A 22991-nucleotide genomic window follows, 5' to 3' on the forward strand; every position below is an offset into this window, starting at 1 on the left:
ATGCTCTGTGATCAAAGTGCTTAAATTTAGCCTTGTTTTTTCTATTCATGTTTACAAAAGATGGGAACTTTGAGTTTACATCTTGCTTTGATTTATCGACATATCTGTGTGTGTGCATGTGTATCTGTTCCTCTCTGGAAAATATACGAGTGCTGCAGTCTGCTCCTAAATAGTGGAGGTGTTGACAGCTAGTTGGGCTGTGGGTACAGTGAGAAGTCACAGAACAAGGATTACTATGGCGAAGGGGAACTTTGCTTGATTAAAGGAAGAACAATCTGTGTGTAGCAACACCAACATGGACAGACTTTCTATCCTCTACAATGAAATATCCACTAAACTTTCACTTAATTTAGTATTGGTTGTTTGAAACTTATTTTTATAAAAAACAAAAAGTAAGAGAATGTGCATTCAGATAAAGAACACTGCACTTTTTTCCACTTGAAAATCTAATGTCATATCCTTGTTTCAAAATGTTGACAGTTATTTGTGGCAAATTCCTGAAACAAGTGTACTTTACTTTGTAAACCACGACTTTTTCAGTTTAAAAACATGACTTCAGAAAGATTTTAAGGCTAGATGGAGGGACATTGTTTGCAATGAGCTGCTAAGCAGATTTACAGGATGGCGAAGGCTTTACACAGCAGTGGATAGGATGTATGAAATGTGTGAAAGGTTGCACTTGCCATAGATATGCTCAGCAATTCTTTGCCAGCACTGATTCATTCTGGTCCACTTGTCCGAGAGTGACACCTACTAGCCTTTGACTTTAATGGACTGTAGATGTGACTGTGGGCCAGACAGGATGTGGGGCAGGAGGGGGCGGGGCTGTCGGTGTCTGTCTAAAGTTGAGAATGTGGAACAGACTTGGTACGGCGGCTTGGAAAGTACCCGAAGGCCACATGCAGACAGAACCTGGCTACCCAGATCCTGGACAAGGGACATGGAATCTGACCTAATTTTGCCTCCAGGTCTTGGGGAAATCAGATCAGGGAGCCAGTATCAATGCACAGCATCCCAACTTTTAGTTATCTATTGGAGGTCAGGAGTCAAGGTTAAGGTTGGGGAGGGGGTGGCTAATTTGGCAGGGTGTAGGTGTGTAAAAATGTGTCAGCAGAGCTATAACAGACCACCAGACAGGAGCCACAGGGGTTATATATAACCTGAGGCAGACATGTGATATGTGTCCTGTTCGTGTTTACATGAAGAATGAAATAAAGGACAGAGAAGAAATCAAAGGCTGGGGCGACTGGCTTATTAGTAGTTGGCACACTTGTATCCAACTCACACAGTTTGTTTGATAATGATATGCTAGCATTACACTTCTTTCTGGAAATGTAAACCCTACTTCCCTAAACCAGTCTGCATCTTAACCTTATCCTAACTTACCACAACCCTATAAAACCTTGAATATCTCTTCCCACATGGCTCACATACATGCTGTCCTCTTGAGACTGTTCCCATGGTGATATGCTAGTGCAGACTCACACACACACTCACTCAATTTTCTTTAAATATTCCCCATACCTCATATTACTGTGTGACATGTATGTTTACAAACAGATATCCTGAGGGCCCCCACCTTGAATGAGACCCACCCGCTGCAGACTTAAGAGAAGCAGTCAACTGCTTCCTTCAAAGTGGGTCAGGGTCTAGTTGCTCACTGACAGGCTGAAAGTATCTGACTGATAATATGGTATTAACTCCAACAACCTATGGAGGCTGCAGTGATTTTAAACATTGCAGTCATTGGTCATTTCCTGCCGCTGCTCAATACACCAAGTATAGCTTATGTTGACACAGTGCCATAAGGTTATGCATGTTCTCAACTTTCACTCACATGCACATGACATATCAGTAGATTCCACAGCTGGTTTCTGCAGTATAAGTGTTTTTAAGTGAACGTGCTTCTCAGGCATGTGCATGTGCACAGTCCTGTGCACCTGTGCACAGCTATGTGTTATAATTTAATGGGTTTCAGGAATGCACTTGAGGAATGTGTCGATGCACTGAAGTTAAACTTGAGAGGTTGCTTAGGTGCCCTCGAAAGCCATGGTTTGAGAAAGTACAGGAAAGCTATCATCAATGAAGTTGACACATGCAGGCCTATTACAACTAAATTCAAGTTCACGTTACGCGTTGAACGTCACGTTCATTCAGTGCATATTCCAATTTCTTAACTTTTGTTTGTTCATGTGACCATAGATGAGAGCAGTGCATCCGGGTACTTTGCCCCTGCGTCAAGCCCCCACCCCCTTTTGGGTGAAAGCAGCCCTGCTAATTTGACTGGTGGTAAATGCAAATTCCGAGGTCTTTGCCAATTTAATAGCATAAAATAAGAATACTGTATTGCTTTTGGCTATTAGGAGCCCAAATCGTATGGCCAGTCAGGCAAACAATTATGTCATTGCCGATCAATGATCAGCATCGTTATATAGAAAAAAAGAAAGAAATAGGGGTTGATGAGTCCTTTCAGTGAAACAAACCAAGTGGACTAACCTGGCATACCGTATTGAATCTCCAGTGTTTCTGACATCTGTCACTTTTTATGTTGTTAAGTTACTTTATTTTTTTGCTATTTTGGTAGTCTGTCCAATGTGAAGTTACTGTAAACCAATTACATCGCTGTGGGAAGGCAACCGCTGTCTCTATTTTGATAGCCATTTGTGCTTATTACGGGACCTTTTACTACGAGCCAAGAAGCAGAAAACATCGGTCGGTTTTAGTCCCACACGTTAGCACAATAACAACAACACAAATGATATTTAAATATATTTATCTTCTCGTGCACTGATTGGCTTAAGCTGAACAGCCAATCAGAGTGATTTCTCTCACCAACATGCACAGCCGACAATTGTCGACAGTGAGGAACACACCGCAAAAACTTGGGCTATAGACATTCACCGACGGCCTGACATTGTGTGTCAGGGCCGTAAAGTGCCTGTGTATTTTTAGCCTCTGCCCTCCCCTTGTGTAAACAATTCATGATAGGCTAGTTTCTGACTCTTGGCTGTAAGAGGGTTTATTACCAAGCCTCATGTTTCGATATTTGCAAGAAAATGTGCGGCATCAATAGAGGAAGTCTTATCCCCACAATGGATTATTTACTTGGGTCTACTGTTTATTGACCTGATTCATGTTTTATGATTGTATTACTGTTAACATCCTCATGGCTATCCAGGAACTCAATCATCATGTTTGTCACTGACTGATGCAAAATTAACTGTTGATATACACAGTGTTTGTAGAATTAAGTGTAATTTCCTTGATACAAGTGCAGCAATCTGCCTTTTTCTGTCTTTCATTTGAAGAAATTTCAGGACAAACCTAACCCTTTATAGAGAATCTATGCAACTTGTAAAAACAAGTCTTGACGGCTCAAAAGAGACTAAATCAGTTTTTAAGACACTTTTTTTTTGCAGGGTGTGATTGGTTTGTTGGCAGATATACACCAGATGACAAACGGGTGCTTTGATTGTATTTTTATCATCAAGCAGTCAGTGTCTTGTGTCAGATAAGCCTTTTTTTCCATCACAGACAAAGAGAAAGTCAGAAGGAATGATATGAGGAGCGTGGGTGGTGGTGGGGAATGCAGGAGTAAACAAGGCTGTCCTTGACTTGGCATTGGGTGTCAGAGTGGCAGCAACACTCATTACTATCAACACACTTTTATGTATTAGAGCAGCCTATAGCCTAAATGAAAGAGCATATGGGCCCATCCCCTCTCTGTGACAAGCTCTCGTACTCACCAGTGTTTCACTTCCTCACGTGTCTGGGAATGAGGGGGAGGGCTTATGGACACACTGAAAAATGGGATGTCAAGTTTGTTGAGTAACACTGTTGTGATTCCCCCCACACAAGAATTTCAAGGCACTCCTTGACTCACAGCACAAATTTTACTCCCCAATTTCAGCTGTACTGTAACTGTACTGTGTTCTCCTGAGACGGAAGGCGCTTTTCAAATTCTTCACTCATTACCTCAATGGGAAAGTAGTCCATTAAAGTCCATGATTAGGCTGTAGATGTCCAGTGACCTGACCTTGCCTACAATACAGGCAGTACATGGCATGGTCAGTAGTAGCCCCATTTGGGACCAACCAGTTAGTCTCCATCCTTGAAGTCTTTTCTCTTGTAAAACCAAAAAACACTGATTGAAAACACTGAACTTCACCTTTCTGTCGCTCGTCAAAGTTTGTTTTCCAGGGTGGAATTGGCTCATTGTTGCCCCTTGTGGCCGTTGGGGGAAAAACAGCCACTACAACTGCAGTTCTCACCAACCATTGAGTACCAGTGGGTGTTTTTGGCCACAGTGGGACAGTAATGAGCCCATGACAGCTTGATGCACCACAATGAGGCGAACAAGGTGCTGCAATAGAAAACTTACTTGGCTAACCGGCACAAAGGTGAGATTTATGCTTCATCAGAAGGGTTTTCAATCAGTATTTCTTGGTTTCACAAGAGAAAAGACTTCAAGAATGAAGACTAACTGGTTGGTTTGGCAAATGTATGTATGTCTTCCCCACCTCCATTAAAAAGCGGTGCACAGCCGCTTCCCTGAGCTTTTTTATGGGAACCATAGGCTAGGCAAATAGCAGTCGTCCATTTGTGTGAGACCATACAATATTCAGAATAATCCATTAGGCAAACTGGGCCACACCGCAGACAGATGAGCGATCGACTAGAGTGTTTGCTAAGCTCACAGAAAAAAGTAAGAACTAGGGATGCACCAATCCAACTTTTTCTTTCCCAATACTGATTCCTGCACCTCTTCTTAGGGTATCTGCCGATACCGAGTACCAGGCCAATACCAACGCTCTCTTTTTCCCAAATTTAAAATCTCTATACTTCACTGCGTAGAAGTTGGAAGTGATAGCAGGAACACTGAATTTTACAATGACATTATCAAAAACTGTATTTAATGTGGATCGGTCAGTAACGAGTCAGTATTGGAGCCAGTACCAATCAGCTGTATCAGATTAGTTCATCCCAAATAAGTACCATGTCTGGTGTACTTGATTTAAAAGAAAAAGAAAACTTTTTCACCACATTTCTATAAGTGCTGATGCATTTGTACAAAGCTGGATTTCTAGAAACTTCTGCTGCAACTCTCGTGGGTGGAGTTTACAATGACTACTGTGTTTGTAGAAGGCCACACATTATACAATGTGCATGGAGGTGGTTGTTGGACATTGCATCACTGCTCTGTTTCATAGTTGGTTTGAGTGCCCTGTGGCACAGCCTGGACCTATTGTCCTGGGGCACGGACCCATGACATGAGAGGGGAAGCCATGCTAAGCTGACATAACACTAACGCATCAGTGAGGCCAGAGTGACTAGGCTAGAAAGACGTCAACTCATACACATGAACACACACTTTCTTGAATCCTTCATACTGTATCATGAGCTATCTGAGCTATCATGAATTTTAGTGGGATTTGTGGAGTCACTGTCTGTCCTAAGAAACAATGTTGAATAGTTTCAGTTTTAAGATTAGTAGCACTAGTAGAGTGTAAATATGCCTTTTCTCTGGTGGTTTTACTTCCTCCACTGACTACCAACAGTATGCTAGCATTTCTAATTCTGAAAATATCTAAGAAAAATATATTTTAGAATGAGATCACTGGGCTTCTTTATATCTGACTGAGACACACAGAAACACACGTGTTCATCCCTGACCACGGTGCTGAGGCCCACTCTACACCTTTGCAATCACACATGTTAATCCTTCACACGGTAACACGACACGGCCACGGTTTTCTTTACTGAAAGATGGACTGGCATGATTAAGTCAGTATTGTTCTGTTGATCCTGGGATCAGAACGTCTGGCAAGCCCAGAGTGTACCTCCTAACACACACACACACACATTGCTCTACACACACTCTATTTCTTCTTTTCTTTTGTTCCACATTTCACACCAGACCACCGGGGAGCCCCTACCTGTGCGACCAGTGGGCAGAGAAGAGTGGGTGCCCTGCACAATTACTGATCATTTAATCCCCTCCCTGCCTGGGTCTGGGATCCTTTCTTCCCATTTGTAATCCCAGTGCAGAACTGGAACATCAGAGATTAGTGCGTGATTAGGCTGTAACCGTCCAGTGACCTGAGCTTGTCTACAGTACCTCAGCTTTGTCTGGCCTGGCACACCAGTCAGACTCATTAGGTCAGCTGCCACTCACAAAGAAATTTCCAGTTTGGTCTGTACATCCGAAGCTTGTTGGGTGAGCAATGATCCTTTACTTTACACTGAGTCAAAGTGAAGCTAGAAGGCCAATGCACCAGAATGTGGAGCTTTCACAGTTTAAATCCTTGCTATTGGTACAGTATTCTTTTGCAGATATTACTCACAGCCTACACCAAAAAGTGTGTCTCCTGACATTGTATTATAAAATACTGGGGAACAAATTATACAAACTAGGTTCAGGGCTTGACACCACTGAAAAATGTTCCAGTATTGTAGTTAGCATGTTATCTTGCAGTGTCTTGCAATGAAAACAAAACTTAAGTAACAGATACTCAATAATATTGCTATCAGGGGTCTATTTATAGCAGCAGCTAGGTTATCTACCCCTGGAATGCATGTTACGTTGCAAAAGGATGTTGTTCTCTGATACATAGATGGTGCACTGCAAAGATAGGGAAATTGTTTAATCAGTGCATCATTATCAGTATATTCACATGAATAAATTTGATCCTGTTCAGGTCTTAGGCTGTGTTCACACCATCAATAACATCACGTCCAATAACGCTGTCTTCTTACTTATTTTAATTTGCCTGGGTCCAGACCTTTGAATCTGCCCACTCCACCGAGTTGGCTGATTCTGGTCTGGCATCATGACATGAAACAGCGTTTTCTCGGTTAAAAAGCAATCAATTCAATGAGCGCCACGGGGGACTAACAATTAGTCAATTAGCGCCATGGGCGGGACTAACACCGTTGTCCAGCTGTTGTCAAGCGTTGTCAAAATGTGCACTGGAACAAAGAAGGAGTAATAACAACTAGAGACCATCTTGCCATGGGATCACACCAGCTGTGACGCCCGTCAACATGTTGTCGTTCCGACCCATGAGTACTCAGTAGTCATTACTACATTATTACGTGAGTACTCAGTACTCATGGGTCGGACCACACCCATCTTCAAACTCGGCCTCATTTTGACTTCCAACTACACACCAAGTTTCGTGACTGCATCTTGCACGGTTGTGACGGTATTGCGTTGACAAAAACAAACAGACAGAAAGACAGACAGACATACATATAAACCTGGCAAAATACTCAAAACCGCTTCTGTGGTAGTTCCCACTACAGTAGGTGTCTCCAGGAGCACATTTTGCCATGATGACACACACAGACTCTCAAGGTGAAAACAATACCACACGCTGTCGCGGCTGGTAACAATGGCGACCGCTATAGACAAGATAGATGCTGCTATCGAGGCTGTTCTAAATCAGTTAAAAGTAAGTTTGTTTTTACATCGCTCCGCTCCACTCTAAAAACCCCGGCACAACCAGTATGTTGGCATGGCTACGCATCAGTGTCGACTTGAAATAATGTTAGATACGTTGGTCTCTAGCGATTGGTTAGAGAAAATCGAATCCCCCTACCGCACGGAAATCAGTTAGAGTGGAGGCAATGTCAGACTGAAGATGGAAATGTAATGAGTTGACAATTCTGTCTGATATCAGGCAATATTTTGAGACTGGCCAGCAAAAACGTTTAACCTGGTTCACGTTAATATCCAAGTCAAACCTCAGATTTCATTGTCGAACGTAATTAAACCTAATTTAATGGATCGTTGTTTTGGCAACGTATGGTTTCAACCCTCAAATAACCAACAGAGTTGTCTTATAACATATTTGCTTCCAAGTCGTAAACATATGAATCTTTCTCATCTCTGCTCTCCATCCCGTATGATGTGAACATGGTATTAGTCTCTGACTTAGTTCCTGACTTTTTGTGCCACTGGTATGAGAGAAATGCTATCTTCTTAAACATCCTCTCAGCCATGTTTATGTGTAAGGCTAATCATACAAGATATGTATTTATTACTTATATTGATGTTTAAAATCTACACATGTAACGCATTTAAATGGACTTGATATTTGACACCCACTGCATGTACATATATACTTATATATATATGAAAACTTAACATTTTAAATTCTGTGCTGCAGTTTGCTTCCAAGGATATTTGTTGTTGCAAGAACAAGATGAAACTTAAAATGCAACGTGCAGCCTGTCTCCAAAGTAACAAGAACGATGAAACTTGCAAGTGCATTGAAAAACATGCCGTCAGTGTTGTGTTTTTGTGTCTAGTATTTTTCCTGTTCTCCCCTCCCCCCCTGTTTTCTCTCCTTCCTCTTTGTTTGCCTGATCTGCTTGATCTTCTCCTAGGTGCCTTGTCTCCTCCCAGCGACAGCTGCGGCTGTGTGATTGGCTGGCAGTGGGGAGAGGCGGGACTTACTGGCTGCTTCTGCTGTTTTTCTGGCTGGAGGAGCGAGCGGCTCTGTCGTCAGTTTCGGTAACAGTCAAACGACGAGGACGGCGGAAACGCACGTTGCTTTTAAATGTTTTAAGCAGCTTTAAAGCTTTACAAGTTGCCTTTTATTACACGTACAAACACGGATAATATCCAGCACAGCAGAGGAGGTTTACAATTCGTCCTCCTACGAGGAAAAGAAAGGGAATACGGGATTTTGTCGCTGCCTCTGTCCTTCCTGTTCAGCCTTTTGTTTGTCATTGCTTCGCTCGAGCAGGCGACCGGTAGCGCCCCCGTGCGAGCCGACAGAAAAGAGCTCGAGGATAGGGAGCCAAACGAGCGGCCGAGCCTCTTGCCTCCCGACCGACGTGGGTCCCCCCACCTCAGCTGTCCGATGCGGAGTGAGGATGAGTCCAGCTCTGGAAGCCCTAATGCAGGCGGACGGGACTCCATATCCCGGAAAAGGGGTGATGCTTGAGCCCTTCGTTCACCAGGTGGGAGGCCACTCCTGTGTGCTACGATTTGGGGAACAAACAATCTGCAAGCCCCTCATCCCCCGGGAGCACCAGTTCTACAAAAGCCTCCCTCCAGAGATGAGGAAGTTCACCCCTCAGTATAAAGGTAAGACCCCCCATCCCAAATGTCAAGCTGTCCGTCAAAACAGCGCATATGCGATGTTGTTTTGGTACCTGGCTTTAATCCATTTTCCTTATGTTTATGCTAACGGCTTGCAATATATAATGTACTATTTGCTGCATTTAATATTACATTGCAGTAATAAGTGGGACAGATCGCCAGGGGCGTAATGCAAGTAATTTGAGGAGATTATCAGGTTTGGTTTCAGGTCCATCACAGAAACATGGACGCAAATAGATACTTTCACCAACGCACATGCTTTTAATTGGAATATCATGTTTCCTGGTTGCGTTCAGGTCCACAGTCTCTCACGGTTGATATAGGCCACCATGTGACGGAGGTATTTTACTTCTCAGTGTGGGACTGTAAAAAGACCCAGAATGAGGAGGATGTGGATTTGGAGGGGCAGATAGTAGAGGACTTCTGAGGCCATTGAATGCTCCTCAACGGTTACACTATTTTGTCTCATACATTTCACACTATAGTAAGAGGAAGAGTTGTTGCTTTGTTTTTTAAAGAGCATAGAATAATTTCTGGTCTTCATTAACTTTGCTTTGAGATTAAGACATTTCAACAATATCGATTTTGTTTCAGAGGCACCTTGCAGTGGTCTGTAATCCCAATAAAGAAAAAATTCATGTTCATACCCTGAAAGCACAATATATTATGAACAATAAGGCTATCACAGATGTGTAGCTTAAGACAGTGTAGAGGATTTTAATACCACGATACAGGCATGAACGCAGGATTGGACAACCAGAACTATGTAACCTAATAAAACGATAGCCATAGATAATGAACTGTCAAACCCCTGCTAGTATGTTATGGTCAAATAATCCTGTTGGGCTGTAAAAGTATTAATGCCCTCTATCCCTAATTTATGAGCTCTTCTTGTGAATTAAGTCAGAGTGACTCACAAGTTCCCACACTCACTGAGGTGGTGTGATGACATTGCAGCTCTGAGTGGACACCACAGTCCATAAGTACAGACTTAAGAGGCAGGGCATCCTGCAGGATGGTGATGTCAGTGCACATGACATCAGCCTGCTGTGGAAGAGACGTGGATGCTGGGTCCTCAGGCCCGCTGTTTAATAGGCATAAACACTACAATGCCTTTTTTTAAAACATTTGCTCTGTTTGCTCTGTTTGGTCAGGTTGTTCTGAGTAAATTGCTATTTATTATTCTGTTATTCAGTGGCTGTTTTGTAATATGACCACTGCTGGTTTTGGATGCAATGTGTATCATGTATCGACTCGGATGCTGTGTCCATATCTCTGGCACTTTCGACCACATCCCTCCTTCCTGTCTGTGGGTTATTTGAATAAGCTGCTGCAGCTGTGATGTTTATTCTTAGTGCCACACCTCCCCCACCCTATACAGAAACGTGCGACACACACACACAGGCCCTTCTAGGGTCTTCTGGGGGGGGGGTCTACTGGGGTTCCTGTTTGTGGATTATGTCATAAATTAGCACTGGCATTAAAATATATGGTTTCTTTTGTCATTAAGATGATTCTGGAAACATCTCTTATCCCCTCTACTCTTCTCTGGTTTGTTTTTGAGTTTGTAAAATTGGGGTTGATGCTTCTAAACAAACTGTATGAAACATCTTCAAATGTTGGTTTGGTTCTTGACTCATTCAAGGCCTGTATTATGAACTGTGTAGACAGACTGACACTGAATCATGGTATAGTACTGATTATCTGTAGTGTGGTTAAACAACCCTTCTCTGTGGCTGATGTATGTTTTTTGTATGTGGAAAGAGAGCTCTGTACTTCATTTTCTCATGTATTTGCAGATTTCTTGAACCTCTGTATTTTGAGTTGTGTGTGTTTTCATGAGGATGTTTAGCAGTTGTTTAATAAATGTCCTGCCCAATTTGACACATTTCAGCCTCGTGTGGTATTTTGTGTCTTGTTTCGTAAATAATGAGTCATATAAGTAATGTTTATTCACTGTCATATGTTGCTCTTGATATAAAATGCATTGTTTGTTAATGTCCTGCTTTCCTCTTCCATCTTTCTGTCACATCTACAGCCCCAACCTCCCATATAACATGTTTATATATGTGTATGTGCATGGGAAGATGTGAACATGAAATGGCTGTATGAATGTGTCAGTATCTTTTGTAAATGTGTTTTTTAAATGTGAATAAAAAGATTTGGTAAGGTGTGTTCTAGGTTATTGGATAAATGGTTACCTACTATGATACACATTATTATAAATTATTTCCACAATAGAAATAACTGTAGTGCTCAGTACTCATAACCACTTTTGGTGCTCCTTCTCATCCTCTCTCAGGTGTAGTGTCAGTCAGTTTCGAAGAGGATGAGGAAGGGAACCTGTGCCTCATCGCCTACCCCCTCCACAGCGAATCAGGGGACCTGGAAAACAAAGATCCCTCAGCAGACTGCGAGCCCAAGAGCAAGATGGTGAAGTGGAGCAACAAGAAGCAGTCCCCGTTGCTTCTGGAAAATGACAACTACAGCAAAGACCGAGCTCGACACAGTCGTAAAGAAGACAAGATCATGAGGTGAGGATTGCTTGCCATTTTTTTTTTTTTTTTTTTTTTTTTAATGCTTTCATAAAGAACAAGACCCTTTATGAATAAGTTCTGTAATGCCAAAGCTGACATTTTCCCTGTGTTTGTCACCTTTGCAGTTATAATCGTGATGAGATGCAGCAGCAGCAGCAGCAGCAGGCAGAGGTTCTCTACTTCAGCTTGGAGAAAGGAAATGTGGTGCCACAGATCAAACACAACCCCTGGAGTCTCAAATGCCATCAGCAGCACTTACAGAGGATGAAGGAGAATGCAAAGCACCGTAACCAATACAGTATCCTTTCATGAATGAACGGCACTTCTCTGGTGTCTCAGTGGGCAGTGAAGTAGAGGGATGGGTCTTTTAATGTTAATATAAGCACGCAATACTGTGTGTTAGTTTATAGGTCTTTTGTTGTTGTGTGATCCTTGACCCCCATTTGCAGAATTTATCCTTTTGGAGAACCTGACATGGAGGTATACAGTACCATGTGTCTTAGACTTGAAGATGGGAACTCGCCAACATGGGGATGATGCATCAGAGGAGAAGAAAGCCAATCAAATTCGCAAATGTCAACAGAGCACATCTGCCTCTATTGGGGTGCGACTTTGTGGCATGCAGGTACAGTAGAGATGCAACACAACTCCTCCGCATCTTTTGTATTGGTTGCATGTGGAGCTGTAGTGCTCATGTTTCTGTGTGACCTGCAGGTGTACCAGTCAGACTCAGGCCAGCTGATGTTCATGAATAAGTACCACGGCCGTAAGCTGACCCTTGCAGGCTTCAAGGAGGCTCTCTACCAGTTCTTCCACAACGGGCGTCGCCTGCGGCGAGAGCTGCTGTCCCCAGTGCTGCGTAGACTCCGGGAAATGCAAGCCGCCCTGGAGGCCTGCGAGTCCTACCGCTTCTACTCCAGCTCCCTGCTCATCATCTACGACGGAGACCCTCCCAGGACTCCCACTAGACCTAGACACCGCGGTGGGGAAGAAGGTGATGAGGATGAGCCGTCTGATGAGGAGGAGGAGGAAGACGAGGAAGAGGAAGGAGCCTTTGGTTTCCCTCGTTCCTCCTCAGCGGGTGGCAGTGCCAGTGTGGCCGGAGGGAGCAGCAACAGTGGCAGCAGTCGCTCATCCCACAGCACAGGAGAGGCCAGCAGCCCCGCGGTGGACGTGCGCATGATTGACTTTGCTCACACCACCTGTCGGCACTATGGAGAAGACAGTGTGGTGCACGAAGGCCAGGACAGTGGTTTCATCTTCGGCCTCCAGAACCTGATCACCATCATCTCCCAGCTGGAGGATCACAGTACTGACTGAGGCTGCACTGGCGCCAACATGGTCTAAATTTTAAGCATGGGAAGAGCTCACTGAGCTGAAACCCTGCTGCTTCAAGGTGCATCGTCCTTATGTCTACATGGGGGTCTGATCCTCCTCTGCTTGGAGGGAACCTCAGACACCTCTGGGGCAGAGGAGAGTCTGTGTGGTCGTCCCTGCGCGCTCTTTTACCTGCCAGAGGACAGGGCTGCCTGTGCCCTTACTTTGCACTTTGCTCTTTCTGAGACTGCTCCTTTTTTCTTTGTTAGACATGGTAGGAGAAATGTTGTATGAGACGGCAGTCTCTCAAACACAGGGACTCCTGTAGCATCCTAGGACCCTCCTCCCCCTCTTTTCCTCTGGTACAGTCAAGTTGCTTTATTGTTAAGTTCTCTCTGAGAGAGAAAGCGAGGCAGAGTTAATTGAAGCTCAAATGTAGTTCTAGGAGCCTGACGTGGTGCTTTACCTGTGATAGGACATACGTTTTGGGGGGGTTATGGATGGAGGTTTGGACTGACGGTCCCCAACAGCACAACACATTATTAGGGGGGAAGTTGGCTGTACAAGGTCATCAGCCTTGTAGCAAATGACAGCTTAAGCTTCTGAGGATATTTTGTGTTTTTATATTGGTGTCTCTTAAGACCCTCGTCACAAACATGGTTTGTGTTTCCACCAGGTGCTCGGATTTACACTTTTTGGTGGAAGAAGATTATTTAGATCTAGAAGAAGGGATTTGCCTTTTTTCAACAGCTGTTCTCCCCTGTACCTTTTTGCCTATAAACGAAAGACTTTTTGAAAAGGAGATAATATCCTTGTTTTGTCACTGTCTTTGTTTTCGTCTGATTTTCTCCTCTTCATTCCTGAAACTTTGACTAAACAAAGAGAATATATTGATTAAAAACACTAGCTACAAAGACTATATAAAGACTATTTATTTGAAAGGATTGTTTAAAATGGAAACATCTACATTCCATATTACCACTTTAAATGTTCTGTTCTGATACCGATTTTGATTTATTTTATTATTGCAAGAGCTGATACCTCTCTTGTATACCTGTGTGTTAACAGTGTCTTGGAAAATAAAGGCATTCATTTGTGGTAAAAGCTACTGTCTATCTTGTGTTCACTGATATTTTAATGACCTTGTCATCCTTCACCTTACATACTACAACTACAAACAACAATTTGGATTGTAAACCAAGGCATCTCTCCTCACACTACACACTGAAAGGAATGCAGGACATATTTTGTCAGCAACAGGAGGATTCAGTGCTTAAATTAATTAGGTATTGTATGGAGACATTACTGACTTAGAAGTACTATGAAATTTTTAACTCCCACCAGACCAATAGAAACAGTGGCAACATTGGGGAGCACCAAATTAGAACAGATAAACTCAGGTGCAGGCCTCCTTTGATTCTTTAGATCTTTTGTAATGCTTCACCTGGCAGAAGAAAGCTTACTGTACACACAACGGGGGGGAGAAGGTTTGTATGCTTGCTCTTGGATCGGATTAGATCACATCTCACCTGTCTTAAAGTCAGCTGTTTCTATCAAATAAAGGCAAAAAGCCCAAAAATAATCTAAAAAAAAAAAAGAGAGTAATGTATGCTCCCTCTAGATCATCCAGGTCCTCTGGCAGTGGCCTTTTATTTGTTCCTTGGGTGAGGACAAAGAACTACTGGGAGGCGACATTTAGTGTCTCTGGTCCTCTCATCTGGAACAGCCTGCCAGAGGAGCTGTAATCTGTAAACACCTTTTAAAGAAGATCTTAAGACATACATTTTTAGTTTAGCATTCCCTTAATCCATTTTATTTTAATCTACCCTTCTTCTGTGCTACACTGGTCTCTCTGTTCTACCATGTTTATTATTACCATTATTATTAATTACTTATTACTATATTGGTAAGCACCTTGTATTGCAATTTTACACAATGGCGCTATATAAATAAAGCCTGATTTGATTTGCTTGGATTGGATCAGAAAATTAGGTTTTCACAAAAATGCTTGAGACAGTGTAAACACAAAGATTGCAGACCTCACTGCATGCGTACGTCATCAGATTTCATTATTAAGCAGTTTAGTTGAGGTTTCTGGCCTGGTTGCCATTCAGCTGCGACATCGGTGCCTGATCTGCACTAGGACAGCATAGGGCTCAGATTATACACTTCAAACATGAAAAACTTCCATTAGAGCTGTAACGCTAAGCGGGAAGCATTACAAGGTGTTAGCCAGCAGCCACATGCACCAACAGCTCCAAAGCAACAACCTCAGGTGACCACTGTTCAACATACTGTATGCACCCTGAACTCCGTAGTGAAAGTTGTTGCCTGTCAAAATCAGCAGCTTTGTAGTCAGCCTAATCGGCTTTCCAGCACCGGAAAACACTCTGAGCTTAGGAGGGTTAAGTCCACGGAAACACTGGCTGTGTGGAAAGTATGCCTAGAATGCTGCATCACTTTTCAGCAACTTGGCACACCAGCATCACACGAAGGGTTGGGTTACTGATAACAGAAGAATGCATTTCTAAAGGCAAGATGATGTTGTAGATACAGCAGCAGATACACACTTTCAACCCTGGGCAACTGCATGACGTGTGAAATAGGGGGAGTAGGTAAAGAAACACTCAGAGGTCGCTTAGGTTGTTAAAGAATTCATATTGGGGGACAGTGGCGATTCTAAATAAAAATAGATATATTTTAAAAATGAAAGGTGATACTAGGTTTTCTAGTCTTTTTGGTGTTTGTGCATGTGCAATGACACTTATTTGTCAATATTAGCATATAGGACAAACTGGTCTGACTAATGACACCCATTAAACAAACTGCAGGCCCTCAGGGGCATCACGCAGCACTCGCCTGCCACAACCACACATCATCATTGCATCCACAGTTCACTTACGACTGCCTGGAACAGACTGACTCCGAGCCTTCAGATGACCCACATACCCGAGCTTCATGTGCAAGATTCAGTTACGAGATTATTCATGCATATATCAACCAAAAATAAGTAAACACCTAGACATGGGTGGATGAAGTGATATCAAATCCTGTTACGGCTGCACGTTACTTTTGATATTTGCGAAGCTGTATGTCACGCTTTTCCAGGATGTGAGGGGGTTTGGTGCAGTGAACACCATCAAAGGAAAGCGAAGGCAGAGACGGGCAGTTTAGGAGACATGATAGCATGAGGCATGAGATGAGAGGGATTATCGTTTCCTCTTTTCAGATCTAAAAACAAACAAACATTCCCGACTCATCTGCTGCCTGCTATAAAACAGATTTAGATGAATATGTTTAGCTCCAGTACGGCATAGACGCAATAGACTCAAGCTTGTTTGTAGGTTTTAATGATTAAGGAAATATAAATAAATATATTTGATTTAAGAAAGAAGACAAACTCTGTGCCCTGTGTATTGAGACATTTCTTCACTTGATTTGCTCATTGTTGTTAGTCTTTTTGCATTCCTTTGGATTAGTGGTTTTGTTTGTCTGTGTTGTGTCTGTGTTGTATGCATGCGGGTGTGCTGGTGTGGGACACAGACAGTTGCCTTGGTGACTGAACTGACTTTTATAACAGTGATACATTACTATGGCAACAGCACCAGTATTTTTAGCAGCTCTGCACCACAAAATGCAGGGGTGGCTTGGCCTCATTGCTCATACAAAAATATTTACATAACCTGAACAAATGACACCTGGCATAGAACTAAATTTAAGCTAATGTCATGCTGTGGAGTAAAATTGACCCAGAAAAGCATCCTTTTGTTTTCACTGTAAGTGTGATCAGACTGAATGTTATTGGATCAACGTAGTTTTGCAATGTACTAAAAGAACGAATAAAACCTGATTGACCCCAATAGCACATGGGAAAGTGTGAGTTATGATGTAAGAGCCGGTGTGATTAATCTTACTCTGATGATAGCGCATGAATGTAAAGTTCTTACGTGGAGGTACACACGCAGGTGTTTACTTTTGCGACAAGGAAGCCTGTAGTGTCTGAGGACATGATACAACAGTCACCACAGTTCAAAGGTTATTGAATTTCTTATCTGATTGTTTGATTGTCATTCTGGCTACCAGAGCCTCTCGGCCTGATTTAAAAGGTATTCAGTTGCAGACCTGCATGATCTCATGCTGCCAAAGAGAAGTCACTTCTCTGTGAAACCAACCAGTGAAATAGGATTTGAAAATCTGCAGTACAGCACATGCACTCTCAGTCTCCCTGCAGCAACAACAGAGAAGTGTATGGGAGCTTAACATAACCTAGACAGGAGCAAAAAGGCAGAAGGAGGTATGAGTTTGTGCCTTATAAAAAATATTTTGGTTCAAACAATGGACAGAGAAAGGTATCGCTGCTCTATGTACCATTCTCAAAGTTTGAAAATGTATGAGCTTTCAAGAACTAAAGGTGAAATATGATCCTAACATAGACATGAATGGTATAATTAAAATTATTGCAGATGCATACCACCAGGGCAGACCCTGTGTCATCTCAGCCTCTTACCAAGCCTCAGGGGAAAGCAGAGGAAGCTCAACGCTATACGTAAAAAACACACAGGAATCAGAGCTAAATATTGACATTTTAGATGAAGAATGGTACAAAATGCGTACAACACAATGCACTACTATTAACTCACAAGTATAGAGAGAGTTTAGTTGGATGAGTCTAACCAGGTTCTTCATTACACATCCCAGATCAGAAGCAGACAGCTAACCACCGAACAACCATGTTGGAGGCTCTGTGGCGACCTCGAGGCCAACCATACTCTGGAGTTGCACTAAACTAAAGCCCTTCTGGGAAAATGTAAATGCAACCATTAAAGACATGGGATATGCCATTCCAAACAACTGTGCTATGATGTACCTAGGGAGTATCAAAGAGGTCATTAAGAAGAGATAGATACCTGGCAAAACCTTTGCTCTAAGCCAGCACAAAAGCTATAACAAGAAAGTGGCGTAAAACTAATCCATTGAATAGCAATGGTTTGAGATTGTTCAAGAAATGTATTCAATGGAAAAACTGACTTACCAGCTGAGAGTCAAAGGTAATGTTTTTGACAGTAAATGGGATAAGTGGATAGTTTACATTAAACATGATGCCAAACAAGTAACATTTTACAGTTTTTCTCAGTCGCTTTGGTACATATCTCAGATCAGAATTGAAATTCTCAAAACTACCTGTTCAATTCTCACATCATTGTGTCACTTGTGCACATCAAAAAAGTAGTTTCTCATTTCTTTGAACAAGTTGCAAATGCTTTGGTACATCCATGCAAATGATTATGTACAATTCTCTGTTGTTTCCTACATTATCAGTTGCTTATGTCATGTTGATCAAAATGTATTATATTGGGTCTCTGTTGAATAGTCTCACCCCCCACAACATTTAGGCACAAGCTCGTAGCATAAGTCTTTACATGCAAAATGGTTGAACAAGTTATCATAATATGTCAAGCATATTTCTATACTTTCTATATTTCCATTAGACTTTTTTCTAAATCTGTCCTTAATTGGTAAATTGCTCCCAGGTGAATCTTGACTTTCTCTAACGAAGGTGCTTCTCATGAAGCATCAACTAGCAGGTATATATAGCCGGAGCAACAGAATGTTACAATGTTTGACAATGGAAGGACAAGGAATTGGAAGGGGTCAACAGCCAGAGAGAAGACGAAGAAGAGGAGTGAGGCTGCGTGGTGGAGGAGTTGGAAGGCAAAACCGAGGAAGGCAGAAGAGGCCGAGGACATATGCGCGTTCCTGATGAGATTAGAGCCACACTCGTAGACCACGTTCTCAATCATGGGCTTACAATGGCCGAGGCTGGTCGAAGGGTGCAGCCAAATGTTGGAAGAACAACTGTGTCCTCGATTATTCAGACTTTTCGTCGACAGAATAGGTATGTAATCTAACAATAGGCATTGTACACTGTACTTTCCTTACTAATTTTTTTTCCCACATAGGACTGCAAGACAAATTCACAGGGGTGGCAGAGGGCCCCTTGTGCCTCTTGTGTTCCTCCTTCTTGATGTTGCTGTCGCTCGGGATTGCCATATCTATCACCACTGCCTTCTTCTGCTGTTTGTTGATTAACACGATGTCTGGTTGATTAGCCATCACCAGTTTGTCAGTCTGGATCTGGAAGTCCCACAGGATCTTAGCTCAGTCATTCTCAACTACCTTAGGCGCTGTCTTCCATTTTGACCTTGGGACTTCCAGCCCATACTCATGGCAGATGTTCCTGTATACTATGCCAACCACTTGGTTATGGCGTTCCCTGTACGCTGTTCCTACCTGCATCTTACACCCTGCTGTTATGTGCTGAACTGTCTCAGGGGCATCTTTGCACAGTCTGCACCTGGGGTCCTGTCTGGTGTGGTAGGCCCCAGCCTCTATTGATCTTGTACTGAGTGCCTGTTCTTGTGCTGGTAGGATTTCTTGATATCAGCCACGTCTTCCATGGCAGGGTGTGTGTGGGGGCGTATATAATTATATGACATGTGTGTGGTCCTAACACACAACATCCTCATATGTTCAAAGACTACGATGTCACAGCCTATTATGCAACCCTCCTTGAACAGGTCAACAGATCGATCAGATAGCACACAGCCACCAGGAGGAATAACATGACAGTTGATCAGTGGAGGAATTTATGATATAATAAACCTGAACACACTATGTCCTTACAACTGTTGGCCCATTTTCATATCAGGCCAGTTGTATCACAGTTTTACTTCTATATCAGTAGTAAACCTGCTGGCACTGTCTTTATGTAGAGTCTTATCACCTCTTTAACCTTTGTCCCTGAGGGCTTAACATCAGCTGAAATTTATAACCTTGCAAGGGAGCTGCTATGTGACTAGATAGATAGATAGATAGATAGATAGATAGATAGATAGATAGATAGATAGATAGATAGATAGATAGATAGATAGATAGATAGATAGATAGATAGATAGATAGATAGATAGATAGATAGATAGATAGATAGATAGATAGATAGATAGATAGATAGATAGATAGATAGAGAGGGAGGAAAGAATTATCTTGACTTCATTTGCCTCAGTTCTGCAAGACTTAAAGAGCTATTGTTGGCCAAAGCAGCACAAAAACAGTATATGTCACTGATTTTTTATCAAACCTCATGTGGTGAACAAGATAAAGGAGCCCTGAATCATTTTGAGGTTACATACACAGTATATGTACAGACAGGGCAGAATATTTGCTGATTCTGTCTGTTTTCCTTTGGACAGGACCAAATGTGGGCTGGGATTACATAACTCATTGGTGTTGTCACAGAATATTTTGTTTTATTTCTCAGCAGCTGCCATCAGGGGTTATGTCAGCTGTTCTCAAAGTAAATTTATATCACGAAATCCACAAGCGTGAACACATAGTCTATTTCACATATTGGGTGATAAATGAAAGAAAAAAAACAACATTAAGTGTCTAAGTAATGTGTCATTTCGAAGCGTATAAGGCACTATATTCAAATGATAATGTAAACAAAAAAATTAAACTGCATAATCGCATTATAATTTTCCACATATGTATGTGTTATGTGAGTAAAAACTGAAATGAAAATGCAATAATCCAGTTTTCAGTTTCATTTTCACATACTTATATGGGCATTCTATGACTATATTAAAATGAAAATGGAAAAGCTGTTTGACATTTAATTTTCAAAATTGTAACCTGCTGTATTTGAAAATGAAAATGAAATATAAACAATGTAACCTGATTTTCCATTTATGCAAGCAATATTTAAGTCAACATGAAAATGACATTTTCTAACAATTTGAAAATGAAAACATGCATTTGACTTAACCTGCTGTACAGTGGACAATATTCAAATGCAATAAGCAAAACAGCACTCCCAGTCTTTGCATTTACATTTACATGTCACCACACTCTTTTGGGGTCAACATGAAAATGAAAACTGTCAGTGCTCTCATTAAAGCCGGTCTTCAGTTTGGACTTCACTTGCTTGAACATCTGCTGCTTTGCTCATGTGCGTGGTCCTCTTATGGCATAAAGGCGAGAAGGCAGCCGGGCCTCACTGACTGCTGGATTACTGTACAAAAACACAACTTTATAACTGTATTCACTGATTTTGGTGAAACACATACTTTTCATTGTCACTTTGAAAATTAAATGTCAAACAGCTTTTCCATTTTCATTTTAATATAGTCATAGAACGCACATAAGTATGTGAAAATGAAAATTGGATTATTGCATTTTCGTTAAAATTTTTACTCAAATAACACATTCATATGTGGAAAATTATAATGCTATTGTGGAATTACATTTTCGTTTTCAAGTTTACATTATATTTTGAATATAGTCCCATATACGCTTCCATAGTTGCCATTGACAAATTCTATTCAATTCAAGTTTATCATACAATAGCACACCATCTCGACTAGGGCTGAAACAAATATTTATTGTAATTATTGATTGATCTTCCAATTATTTTCTTGATTGATCTATGAATTGCTATGGTCTATAAAGTGTCAGAAAACAGCTGGGTAGTGTTCTAGCACAGCACCCAAATACACAGTTTACTGTCACATAAGACAAAGACAAGCCGCAAATTCTCACAATTAAGAAGCTCGAAATGTTGTTTTTTGATGAATGACCAAAACGATTAATCGATTGGAGACCTGGAGATATAAACTCACCATCAGATTTTTATGTAATCATACTCTGCTGGAGTTTAATCTGCTCAGGGAAAATAACAGATGTGGTATGGTTTGCAGTCAGTTGTGAGACAGGAGTGGATAGTACAAATACATTCACTTGAATTAACTGTGTTCACTTATTGTGTGGTTAGCAACCAAGAGCACAAGTACATGCTATGTGCACCAAGCTTCCATGCAATACCACCTGTTTCCTGAGGATGGGGAATTGAATTTTCCTATGCCACCTTCTGGTCTGACTGGGCACCAACATGTCAGTCCAAAATTTCCCACAGGTGTTCAGTTGGGTTGAGATCTGGTGACTGCATATATGATTCCCATTATTTTCATAATCATCAAATCATTCAGCAACCCCTTGTGTCCTGTGGATTTTCATCCTGGAAGAGACCGCTCCCACCATGATAGAAGTGTTTCATCCCAGGATTAAGGAGATCAAACCGAATAACTTTATATTGATTTGCAGTGACCTTTCCCTCTAAGGGGACAAGTGGACCCAAATCATGCCAGGGAAATGTCCCCCACAGCATAAAAGAGCATTTGAAAAGAGAAGCCCTTTCTCGGCCAGTCAAACCACCCATTAAGATGTGGGGAAAGAAGATATTTGTATCCACATTACAGCACACGTACACTCATTATCCCTGCAGCAACCGCAAGTGTATGAGTATGTGTGCTTAAAATAACCCAGACAGGACAAGACAGGCAGAGAGAGCTACGAGTGCACAGCGCATACTCTGGAATAATCTGGATTAGCCTGATGACAACAGTCCAGTTAAAGACACTTAACTCTTGCAGGTTTACATTGTGCCTTGTCACTCATGCCACATTCTCCTGTCCGTGGGATTGTTTTGGTTCTCTGCTGGTTAAAACATGGCTGCATTAATCCTCCTCACATACATTTTCCACTACATATGTGCCTGAAGTAATTGCAGTGCCCGTGGATGGATTATAATGAGTGTGTCTGTGTGTGGGTGGAGGAGGTGTGTTTCAATGGAAAGTCCTCAGCAGCTGTGCAACACACTCTCATTCATCTGCAGCACATTTATGTCACTGGATACCGTTTAATTACTGTAATTAAGATGATAGCAGTGAACACTGACAATGGTTTAATATCATTGCTCATTCATTTCTCTTGAAGGAATTTTTCAGCAGGTTGTCTTGCTTTTAAAAGACACAGCAGGTCTTCTTCTTCATTGTGTGTTGTATTGTTTAGAGTGATGTTTTAGAAATATTTTATCTATTCTGTTCAGATAAAGTTGTAGACCTCTGTTGATTATCTTTAAATTGTGCTTATTGAAGCTTTTGTGGTAACTAAGAGACTTAGCTTAGCTG

At 41.9% G+C, this 22991-nt stretch overlaps 1 protein-coding gene across 1 annotated transcript; it reads left to right on the forward strand.

Annotated features, from left to right (window-relative positions):
* The first annotated feature begins 8477 nt into the window (after positions 1-8477).
* ip6k2b (inositol hexakisphosphate kinase 2b) lies at positions 8478-14070 on the forward strand. The gene is made up of 5 exons (XM_044167072.1): positions 8478-9097; positions 11415-11646; positions 11775-11947; positions 12099-12274; positions 12364-14070. Exons 1-5 carry the CDS (start codon positions 8884-8886, stop codon positions 12967-12969), a joined length of 1401 nt encoding a protein of 466 aa, XP_044023007.1. The 5' UTR covers positions 8478-8883; the 3' UTR covers positions 12970-14070.
* The last annotated feature ends 8921 nt before the right edge of the window (positions 14071-22991 follow it).

The sequence above is a fragment of the Siniperca chuatsi genome, linkage group LG2 (assembly GCF_020085105.1).
Source record: "Siniperca chuatsi isolate FFG_IHB_CAS linkage group LG2, ASM2008510v1, whole genome shotgun sequence".
NCBI classification, from domain to species: domain Eukaryota; kingdom Metazoa; phylum Chordata; class Actinopteri; order Centrarchiformes; family Sinipercidae; genus Siniperca; species Siniperca chuatsi.